General features: G+C 38.7%; 1 protein-coding gene across 4 annotated transcripts in view; it reads right to left on the minus strand.

Moving 5' to 3' along the window:
* ST7 (suppression of tumorigenicity 7) overlaps positions 1-12,528 on the minus strand; it is a 189,005-nt gene that overhangs the window by 93,407 nt on the left and 83,070 nt on the right. For 3 of the 4 annotated variants that reach the window (XM_081331183.1, XM_081331182.1, XM_081331184.1), the window contains exon 2: positions 5,656-5,738. The exons of the other annotated variant lie outside the window; for it this stretch is intronic. In XM_081331183.1, coding sequence (XP_081187309.1) covers positions 5,656-5,738 — 83 coding nt within the window. The remainder of the gene's footprint in view (positions 1-5,655; positions 5,739-12,528) is intronic. 4 annotated transcript variants of the gene reach the window in all.

Here is a 12,528-nt window from a genome sequence, read left to right on the forward strand (position 1 = left end):
TGCAGCTCTGCCCACATAGCCACGGAATCGGCAGGTAGAGCACTGGAACCGGAACGTGCCTGCTTCCCAGCTCCACTGCATTTTCTGCCACCGTGTAGCTGGACAGCTTGCCCCATCCCCACCCCCCAGATACTCTCCCTTCCCAAAGCATTTCTATGCTAACCTTCTTTCCAGCTCTGATGTTCCTCCACTGCCATGTGCAGTCCCAAAACTTCTGTGGGACCAAAAAACAAAAGTTCAGTCAATCAATTCCAACTTTGTGAGATCTTTTTTTTTCATGAGAAGTTGGAATTGATTGATTGAACTTTTTTCTTCTCCCACAAACTTCTTTTGTTTGTGGGACTCCACACAGCAGTGGAGGAACGCAATAGAAGAATGCTTCAGAGCTGGAAAGAAGGTTAACAAAGAAATGCTTTGGAAAGAAAGGGCATCTGGGTGGTGGTGGGTGAGGCAAGCTCTCCAGCTCTGCAGCGACAGAGAAATGTGATGGAGCTGGAAAGCAGGTGCTTCACCTGCCACTTTGGTGGCTGTGTGGGCAGAGCTGCGAAGAGGGCCAGGTGGCTGAAAGTGCCAGCAGTCTGGTTCGGAAAGGGAATGAAAGCACAAACCCCCTAAGGGTGCCAGGTGTTGAAACAGGCCCATCGCTCTCTATCAGCTGCCCAGCCCCAGAGGGAAGACTGGCATCTACCAGTACCGGCACTTATGGTAAACACGGCAGCATTCTGGCTCTGGCAAGAAAGGGGCAACCGGCATGGGTGCAACAGGCAGGACACTGGCTTGCTTCAGCACCCTCCCTGACCGTCTGGCACTAAGCTGGCATTTTGGCCTTGAGCTGCTGCCGCATGTACAGGCCATGCCCTATCCCCGCACATTTGCCACCTACTGTAATGTAAGACATCCCCCAAAAATAAGATCTAATGGGTCTTTTGGTAAAAAATATATATATAAGACCCAGTCTTATTTTGGGGAAAACATGGTAATCTAGTATTGTGTACCTCTTTTATTGTTCTTAAATGTAAAGGTAAAGGTTACCCCGCAAATGCGTGCTAGTCGTTTCTGGCTCTAGGGGCCGGTGCTCATCTCCATTTCAAAGCCGAAGAGCCAGTGCTTGTCCGAGGACGTCTCCGTGGTCATGTGGCCGGCATGACTAGAGGGCAAAGGCACATGGAACGCTGTTACCTTCCCACTGTAGTGGTCCTTATTTTTCTGCTTGCATTTTTACGTGCTTTCGAACTGCTAGGTTGGCAGAAGCTGGGACAAGTAAAAGGCACTCACTTTGTTATGCGGCACTCGGGATTCGACCCACCAAACTGCCAACCTTCTGATCGACAAGCTCAGCGTCCTAACCCACTGAGCCACTGCGTCCCTGTTCTTACTTAAGTATTAAATAGATGAAATAATAAACTACCTTTCGGTATATTGGTTTTTTTGTACTTAAAACAGTAATTAGGGCAGAGAACCGGTTGTTAAATTATTTGAATCCCACTAGTGCTTTTGAGTTATCGCTGACCCAGACCAAGATAATAAAGTTTAGGAAAAATTGTCAGAACAAGATCAAATTAGGTAGTTGACTAAGCTTTTGAGTCATGTAGAAATTCTTCTTATTTAACAGTAACAGGAAAGAATTAACCAGGTTAGGACAGAGACAAGGAATCTGAAGCTATAAGACTAAAAGTAGATTCAAAATCAATAAGCTGGTTTACTTCACATGTGATTGTGTCCACCATATTCCAAATGATTTTTTTTAACAACAACAAATCAAATTATGAGAAAAACCTTTCCAAAATCTGGAAACTTGGATTGCATAGTACATATAGTACTTGAGGTATGACAGCAATTGGGAATGGAATTTTCATTGCTAAACAATGGGGCTCTAAAGCATGATGTCATGTGACTGTATTGCATTGCTCAGTAACAGCAATCCCTGCAGATCCCGTTGCCATCATTAAGTGAGAATTGTGGATTGTTAAGTGAGTACTTCCTTGCAATTCCCTGCTAGCTTCTAACAACCAAAATCAGCCTGGAAACCCACAGGACATTGCAAGTCCCAGAAAACTCACAAGCAGGCTGTCAGGCAAGTAGGTGGCTATTACTGGATAAGAGAGGGAGTGAGGGGTGGCTGGAGAGGGGTAGTTTGCATGCAGACTTTGGGGTGACTGCTGCCAGGTAGGTGAGGGTACACAAGAGTGAGTGAATGGCAAAATTATAGCAAGAACACAGTGGGGCTTGGAGTGGGAAAGGGTGCACAAGTGCGCAGAGGGGATGCATGACTGGCTATGGAGGCACAGCACAAGCACAGCAAGGCTCAGGAGGATGCACGGGTAGGAGGCTTACCAAATACAAAATAATTATGGCTTTCCCATTGACGTTTCCTGTGGGGGGCCAGTAGGGAAAGTTGCAAATTGTGATCTCATGAGCACAGGATGCTGCAACAATCATTAACTAGAGCTGGTTGTCAAGCACTCAGGATCAGGATCATGCAACCATGGAGATGGTTCTGGGATGGCCAGAACTTTGAGGACCAATCAACCATCACTTATTCAGCACTGTTGCAACTTCTGTTGCTCAGTGAGTAGCTAGTAACTGAGGCCTACACATAATGTGAGTTGGGAACTGAGCACAAAAGTCAGGTAATTCAAGAAGATAGACTAAAATGGGAAAAATGGAAATATTTGCCAAAATATTTCTGCTTCTGTTTTGTAGTTCCCACTATGAAAGTTCTCTTTTCCAGGCCAGAAATTCAAGATCCAATGATGCTGTAGTAGGTATGTTTCAACACTATGCAAAGTGAGCCTTTCCTTCATTTTTTACATACACACACACACACATACGAACAGAAAAATTTTAACTGTGTTAAAAGCTGTCCACTTTTGCCTATACATATTTCTGCCTCAAACAGGAAGAAAAACTGGCTCACAACATAGGTAGTCCTCAACTTACAATCACAACAGAGCCTCAAATTTCTGTTTCTAATCAGGGCAGTTAAGTAAGTTTTGCCCTATTTTATGATTTTTTTTGCCAAAGTTGTTAAGAGAATTATATGGTAATTAAGCAATTAAGTAATTAAGCTTCCCTCACTGACTTTGCTTATCAGAAGTCAGCTGGGAAGGTTACAAATCAATCTGATTTTATTTGAATTGAATTATGTAACAGAACTAGTTTGATTGAGATTTCCAAGGGCAGAATTGATTTGCAGCACCCATTTTTTTAAAATTGAAATGTCCCTTTTGATTTGGAAAGTAAATCAAATTGTATTTTCACCAAACCTTCAAACACTTTCCCCTCTGATAGCGAAAAAGATCAAGGACTAAAATACACTGGCAATTATCAATATTTTAAAATAATTATTATGTACTATTTATTAAAGGAGAACATCATCAAATGATATTTTCTGTGGAAAAAGAAATGGACCTATTTAGACTGAGTAGGGCTTGAGATAGCTCAACATATACCATGAAAAGACAGTAAGCCTTTAGTTACTTTATTGCTATTATAACATAAAGGCAAAAAAGAATGTTAAGTTTAATACACCAAATTAGATAGCCATTTCTGGTATTAAGCTAATAAATGTAAGCTGCAGGCCATTTTTATTATACCCCAAACAATAAATAAATGGACATTCAGAGTTTAGCACAATGCATTCAGATTAATCTGTGCAAATAAATAACAAATGGCACAAATGAGATAATTTAATTATGGGATTTGCTGAAATTTTGTACAGAAAAAATTCCTCTGTACAAATAAGTCTCCTAAAACTAAGAAGACCTTGCTTTTAAGATGATGCATTTAGGATTATGCTATTATAAATGACTAACTGTATTAATGCACTTTCAAAGAATTTTAAATTCTGATCTGGGGTTTTCGATAGAAAAGGCCTAAAACGTAACAAATTTAATCATAAATCAGAACTTTAGGAAGTTATATGTAAATGTGTATTTAATCTTAACAATTATTGATGTCATAAACACATTAATTATAAAGGTTGGAAACTGTTATTTAGCAATGCCAAACAAAGCAACAATAAGGCACTTTTATTCAAATGACAGCTCTTTGGGACTTGACAGAATTTCTTGGTTGCCAGCTAGCCTTGCTTGAATAAGAGTTGTTAATTTGAGTGTATAACTTCTGCACCTATGGGCTACCTTATATTCTTCTGAGAAGATATGCAAGAACTTTCTTTCAACTCACTACTGAAATGGCTGTTTTTCCCAAGTTTCTTCCTTTTTAAGGTTTTGAACAGCTAATCAGCTGAACATATCACTCTGAATTTACAGCTGGAGTACAGATTGTATGAGGGCATTTTGGAAATAAACCTCTGTTTGGTTATCAATGACAGACACTTGCAGATATAGAACTTTTATTATACACATTACAAAACTACAGCATTACATTACTTTTTGACATAATTGCCATTCAAATTGAGGCACTTGTCATCACATCTTACAAGGTTTGAAATTACTTAGTAGTAGTCACTTGGTGCCAAATCTGGGCTATAGTGTGTGTGTGTGTGTGTGATCAAAAACATCCCATAGAACTGCTTCAAAAGTTCTTGGGTGCATCTAGTGATGTGTGGGCAAGCATTATTGTGAACCAATACCACACCGGAAGTGGTGCCATAGAAAATCCTGCCAAATGTGAAGGAGTGCCAAAGGAGTACTGCTAGTGAAGTTCATGGAGCATGGTTTGACCATCAATTCCGAAGACTACTGTGAAACATTACAAAAACTCAGACAAGCCATCCATAACAAGCGTCAGGGCATGCTGACTTCCAGTGTGCTGGTTCATAATAATACTCGCCCGCAGACCACTAGACGCTTCCAAGAACTTTTGAAGCAATTCCGTTGGGATGTTTTTGATCACCCCCCCCCACAGCCCAGATTTGGCACCAAATGATTACAACTAAGGAATTTCAAACCTTGTAAGAAGTTAAGACTAGTGCCTCAATTTGAATGGCAATTATGTCAAAAAAGTAATATAATGATGTAGTTTTCTAATATGTATAATAAAAGTTCTTTATCTGAGAGTGTCTGTCATTGATAACCCCAAATGGAGTTTTATTTCTGAATTGCCCTCATATATTAGGTATCATGCATATATCTAATAAATTAAACTGTGATATATTTATCTTTAATGTGTCATTATAGCAGCAGCTCCCAACCTTTTCTATACCCTGCATCCCTAGAACACTTCTGATATATTCTAGCACCTCTTACAAAAGTTCAAAATAATGAATTATGCATATACACTATAATTTTGAAACTTCTAAATGCAAGTTTTTGCACCCCCTGGAATATCGTCTAGCAGCCCCAGAGGGTGCGAGCACCCCAGTTGGGAACCCCTGCATTAGAGTCTTTGTTTTTATATATATGTCTCTAGTTTCATGGTCAGAAATTTGAACTAATACACAGAGTGTACTTTGAACAAATTGGTTTTCTTCTATCCTAATTGACAAATGTATGATTTCTCTAGTATGTACTGTAGCAAATTTGCTCCACAGAACAAGACTTAATGTTCAGATTAATTTGTGACTAATATGAATTATACAATATATATAAATATGGAAACTTGCAGGAAAAAGACAAAAAACATATAGCTGTGAAATCCAATGTATTATAGAAGATTATAAAATATTTTAAAAATAGATCTAGTACTTACCAAAATAAGTCCTGAGATTAACGAAGAAGTGCCTGTCAAGGCAACATAGAATTTGGGTGTTAATGTGTTCAAAAACATACTCACTGAAAGAGAAAGACAAAAAAAAGGCTAATGTAAGGACCCGCTTCAAAACCTCTTCCCAAGAAAGCAGAACTCTTGGATCAACTCCATCCCAAAAGGAACTTTTATTAGAAGTTGACAGCAGGCATAGAAGGCAGGATCTGTTGGTTTCCCACTCAAATCAATAGGTTAAAGGAGCAAAAAGTAAACCCACCCCAACAGTTCATCTGGTCAGTTCAAATGGCCAATCCCCAGGTGTTAAGTCTGCTGTGGGAACAAGGCTGAAAAGACTGGTTCCCAAGGTTGTGAAAACATTGCTGGGTCTTCACACCTTCCCTTCCACAGCGAGAGATAAGCCAGATGGCCAGAGGCATTCCTTTCTCACCCCAGGTTGGCAACAAGGGGAGAATAGTTCAAAGAGCAAGCAAATAGAGGAAGCGGAGAGGATATATTATTTATTTATTTTATTTATTTATTTTATTTTATTGAATTTATATACCGCCCTTCCCCGAAGGACTCAGGGCAGTTTACAGGGTACTTAAAACATTGATACAAAAATTAAAAACAATTAAAAAGATTAAATTTAATCCCTGAAAAAATATAAAAACCCCCAATTAAAACTCTTATAGCAGCTAAGTGAAAGGCCAATACAAATACAATCCCCCAAAAGCCTCCCCCTTGCCCCCAGGAGTATGGCAGAGCCCAGAGAGAAGAAAAGAAAAGGAAAAGGGGGCTTCCAGTTTCTGTTTTTCAGCGCAGTTGGAAGATTGGGAATGCCGAATCCTTCGGCTGAAATTTCTTTTTGTTGGGGACCCTAAGGGGCCAGAACCCACCCTGAAGGGGTGGAATGAAGGAAGGAAATCCCAGGGACTTAGGAGAGATGGCGGTCTCTCCGAACAGTCCAGGAGAAGCCTCCCAGAAACCAATGAAAGAAAAGGCTGGCTAACTCCATGTCCAGCCATAGCTGAAACAATGGAAGCCATAAGCTTTTAAACTAAGTGGATGTTAAACAGCATGCTTGAATCTGGGTAAGAATATTGATTTTCTCTATCCTACCTATTTTCCTGAAGAAGAAAGTCCCCAAAATAAGAGATCTTCAAAGAAGGAAAGGGGGAGGGGGACTCTGCTCCCCCCTTTTAGTTAGCGGTGAAACTTACTCTTTAGAGAGAGAAAAGAGACTAGAAAGACATGAAAATAAGCAAATGCTGACACCTGCTGGTGGATGAGGATTTTTTTTCTCTGAACCTCAAAGTTGTTAGAAAATGCAGCTGTGTAAACAAAGTGAGAATAACAAAGCTGAAGCAATGAATACTTTACAAAAGGAAACATATGATAAGTGACAACAATTTCAAAGGACAATGATTTTAAACTACATAGAAATCCAGAATAACTTTGAGAGCATGAATCAACTTATTTCCAATTTAATTTCACTCCAAGAAATTTCCCAGGAAAATACAGTAGAGATGATTGAACAAAATTCTGAGGATAGAGACTTAAAGATGGAACCGTATAAAATGATTACTTTACAAAATGAAACATATGATAAGCGGCAAAAATTTCAAAGGACAATGACTTTAAAATACAAGAAAATGCAGAACAACCTTGAGAGCATGAATCAACTTATTTTTAACCTAATTTCACTTCAAGAAATTTCTCAGGAAAATACAGTAGAGATGACTAAATGTAATTCTGAGGATAGAGATTTGAAGATGGAACCATATAAAATAAAAAATATGATTCAATTCAAATGGGAAATATTCCAACACATCTAAGCAACTTTGAAGATAAGGAAAAGAATGAGAAAAAATTCCTTACAGGGAAAAAAAAGATGCAGCAAAACATATTGATTAAGAAAGGCAATGGCCAGAGAAAGAAGACTAAAATGGAAATTCAGAAAAGAGATAGAGCTTATCAGAAAGAATACTTTAAAAAGAAACATTTGTTTGACTAGGGCTAAAGGAATGTAAAAACTTTGAAATATACTACTCTTAGAGGGATGATTTTTTCCCCCTTAACTAATATAATATGTTTTTTTTCTTCTGAAAAAAGTTGAAATGATTTAAACAAAAGCAAATGTTTTAGTTATTTAAATGTGACAATAAGAAAAGCATAAAAATGTGTTTTGAATGAGAGTTAAAGGATTAGATGATTAGAACTATTGAAAGGAATGCTTAAAGATTAAACAGATTAAATACATTCTTAGCTATGGTCAAAAAGAATAAGAAATTGAGGGAATAAATATATATTAAATTAGGAGGGATACATATTTTAAGTTATATGTTATTTTTTGTATCTCAGTGCTCTTGTCTCTTTTTCTTGTTTCCCTTTTTTTCTTCTTTTTTGTCTCTCTCTTTTCTTGTCTCTTTTTACTTTTTTACTTATTGATTAAGAAATATAAAAGCATGAGAAGGTTTATATGGAAAAAACAGAATGAAACCCACCAATGTAAATATAGTTAAGTGTTGAAAAGATTGTCACTTGTAAGAATATTTAGAATTTAGGGGGAGAAATAAGCCTTAAATAAACACAATAACAGGATTTATGATACAGCAACTAAAATGACAAATAGGATTATTGAAACTATATACTTAACTGTTGTTAATTAAAATAATGAGAATTGTCTTAATATAATGTTTTGCAAAGAAAGATACTTTGGGAAAAGGGGAAATCAAATGAAATTAACATATGGAATATAGATCATAGAAATTAATGGTTAAGGACTGTCTTATAAATGTTACCCAGACAACATTCTGTTTTACAAATTACGGAATGTTTTATGTTATGTTAAAAAATTCTAATAAAATATTTATTTAAAAAAGGGAAAGGAAAAGGAAAAAGCTCCCCCACCAAAAAATGGGTTCTGACAGTCACTAATGATTTATCTGGTTTTCCCTTTACCATAATCTGAAATAAAAATTTGAATATATGCAGAAAAAAACAATTACAACCAGACTGCATTCCAACCTATATACTACACATGTCAGAAAAAGGGCTGAAAAAATATCTAGACCCCTCATATCCTAGACATAAACTGTTTCAATTCCTCCCCTTGGGACAGGGCATTGCATGCAAAAACAACTAGATGAAAAGTGCCATCACTCTGCCGAACATCTAACTCCCTGTCTTGTGTCTAATGATATTTACCTGTGTAGTATTACTATTCCCCTTCATGGATTACTGCCTTGTCATGGCGAAGGGGCTTGCATAACTCAATGAAGGTATGAGCTTTGCCATGCAGGGCCACCCAAGACACAAAATGTGATCCACTGGAGAAGGATATGGCAACCCACTCCAGTATCTTTGCCATGAAAACCCCATGGACAGTATCAAAAGGCAAAAAGATATGACACTGGAAGATGAGCCCCTCAGGTCAGAAGGTGTCCAATATGCTACTGGGGAAGAGCAGAGGGCTAGTACTAGTAGTGCCAGAAAGAATGAAGCAACTGGGCCAAAGCCGAAAGGATGCTCAGCTGTGGATGTATCTGGTGGTGAAAGGAAAGTCCGATGCTGTAAAGATTTTTTCTCCATAGGAACCTGGAATGTAAGATCCATGAATCAAGGAAAGCTGGGCATGGTCAAACAAGAGATGACAAGGCTGAACATCGACATCTTAAGAATCAGCAAACTAAAATGGACAGGAATGGGTGAATTTAATTCAGATGACCATCAGGTAAACTACTGCGGGCAAGAATCCCTCAAAAGAAATGGGGTAGCCTTCATAGTCAATAAAAGAGTAAGAAAAGCAATACTGGGATACAATCCCCAAAATGACAGAATGATCTCAGTGCGACTCCAAGGCAAACCATTCAATATCACAGTAGTCCAAGTCTATACCCCAACCACTGTTGCTGAAGAGGATGAAATTGACCGGTTCTATGAAGCCCTACAGCGCCTTATAGAACTAACACCAAAAAATGATGTCATTATCATCATGAGGGATTGGAATGCTAAAGTAGGAAGCCAAAAGATAACGGAATAACAGGCAAATTTGGCCTTGGAGTACAAAATGAAGCAGGGCACAGACTGATAAAATTTTGTCAAGAGAATACGATGGTCATAGCAAACACTGTTTTCCAATAACCCAAGAGACGGCTCTACACATGGACATCACCAGATGTTCAGCACAGAAATCAGATTGACTATGTGCTCTGCAGCCAAAGATGGAGAAGCTCTATACAGTCAGTAAAAAAAGACCAGGAGCTGACTGTGGCTCATATCATGAGCTTCTTGTTGCAAACTTTAGGCTTAAATTGAAGAAAGTAGGGAAAAGCACTAGGCCACTCAGGCACGAACTAAATCATATCCCTGATGAATATACAGTGGAGGTGGCAAATAGATTTAAGGAATTAGATCTGATAGACAGAGTGCCTGAAGAATTATGGATGGAGGTTCACAACATTGTACAAGAGGGAGCAACTAAAACCATCCCAAAGAAAAAGAAATGCAAGAAAGTAAAATGGCTGTCTGAGGAAGCTTTGCAAATAGCTGAGGAAAGAAGGGAAGCAAAAGGCAAGGGAGAAAGAAAAAAATACACCCAATTGAATGCAGAATTCCAGAGAATAGCTAGAAGAGATAAGAATGCCCTCTTAAATGAACAGTGCAAAGAAATAGAAGAAAACAATAGAATAGGGAGGACCAGAGATCTCTTCAAGAAAATTGGACATATGGAGGGAACGTTTCATGCAAAGATGGGCATGATAAAGGACCAAAATGGCAGGGACCTAACAGAGGCAGAAGACATTAAGTAGAGGTGGCAAAATTACACAGAAGAACTGTACAAGAACAAGCTTAGCATCCCAGATAACCACGATGGGGTGGTCACTAACCTCAAGCCAGACATCCTAGAATGTGAAGTGAAGTGGGCCTTAGGAAACCTGAGCAACAACAAAGCTAGTGGAGGTGACAGTATTCCAGCTGAGCTATTCAAAATCTTAAAAGACGATGCAGTAAAAGTGCTACACTCAATTTGCCAGCAAATATGGAAAACTCAACAGTGGCCACAGGATTGGAAAAGGTCAGTTTACATTCCAATTCCCAAGAAAGGCAATGCAAAAGAATGTTCAAACTACCGCAACATTGCACTCATTTCACATGCTAGTAAACTTATGCTTAAAATCCTACAAGCTAGACTCCAGCAGTATGTGGATCGAGAACTTCCAGAAGTACAGGCAAGATTTTGAAGAGTCAGAGGAACTAGAGATCAAATTGCCAACATACACTGGATCATGGAGAAAGCTAGGGAGTTCCAGAAAAACATCTACTTTTGCTTCATTGACTATGCTAAAGCCTTTGATTGTGTGGATCACAACAAATTGTGGCAAGTTCTTGAAGAGATGGGAGTACCAGACCATCTTATTTGTCTCTTGAGAAACCTATATGCGGGTCAAGAAGCAACAGTGAGAACTGGACACAGAATCACTGATTGGTTCAAAATTGGGAAAGGAGTCCGGCAAGGCTGTATATTGTCACCCTGTCTATTTAACTTATATGCAGAGCACATCATGAGAAAGGCAGGGCTAGATAATTTAAAAGTTGGAATTAAGATTGCCGGGAGAAATATCAACTATGCAGATGATAGCACTCTAATGACAGAAAGTGAAGAGGACTAAAGAGCCTCTTGATGTGGGTGAAGAAGGAGAGTGCAAAAGTGGGTTTGAAACTCAACTTTAAGAAAACCAAGATCATGGCATCTGGCCCTCTCAATTCCTGGTAAATAGATGGGGGAAAAATGGAGGTAGTGACAGATTTTATTTTCCTGGGCTCCAAGATCACTGCAGATGGGGACTGCAACCAAGAAATTAAAAGACTCTTGCTCCTGGGGAGGAAAGCTATGGCAAATCTAGACAGCATACTAAAAAGCTTAGACATCACCCTGCCAACAAAAGTGCGTATAGTTAAGGCCATGGTTTTCCCAGTTGCAATGTATGGCTGTGAAAGTTGGACCATAAGAAAGGCTGAGATCCAAAGAATTGAGGCCTTTGAACTATGATGCTGGAGAAGACTCCTGCGAGTCCCTTGGACTGCAAGGCAATCAAACTGGTTAGTCCTAGAGGAGATCAACCCTGACTGCTCTTTAGAAGGCCAGATCCTGAAGTTGAAACTGAAATGCTTTGGCTACCTAATGAGAAGGAAGGACTCACTGGAGAAGAGCCTAATGCTGGGAAAGATTGAGGGCAATAGAAGAAGGAAATGACAGAGAATGAGGTGGCTGGATGGAGTCACTGAAGCAGTAGGCATGAGCTTAAATGGACTCCAGAAGATGGTAGAGGACAGGAAGGCCTGGAGGAATGTTGTCCATGGGTCGCGATGGGTTGGACATGACTTTGCAACTATCAGCAACAAGTATTACTATTATCCTTCTCATCTTTTCTACTACCTTCTCCTATTAGTATATTATGATTATATTACCTTGTTTTTTGTATGTACATTTTTTGTTTGTATGTACATGTTGTTTGTATGTACACTAATTATATTTATTTATTTATTGAATTTGTTTGTTTGTTTGTATGTACACTGAGCTTATGCACTGGAGACAAATTCCTCGTGTGTTCAATCATACTTGGCCAATAAATAACTCTATATGTATATTAAAAATAATGTAATCTTTAATTCTTCTCCACAATGGCTTGTCTCACTGAGGAAGAAAAGCTTCTCCCCCTTATTTTTTATCAGCAATTTCCTGTTCTCTTTCATTACCCCCAAGAAATTAATGTAATTACAAAGAAATGACAATGTTGTGTACCAGTTATAGTATTGACCTAGCACAGGGGAAACCCAGGTTCAAATCCATCCTCAGCTAAAAAAATTCTTTGG

This window comes from Vipera berus (assembly GCF_964194415.1).
Source record: "Vipera berus genome assembly, chromosome: 6".
Classification (NCBI taxonomy): domain Eukaryota; kingdom Metazoa; phylum Chordata; class Lepidosauria; order Squamata; family Viperidae; genus Vipera; species Vipera berus.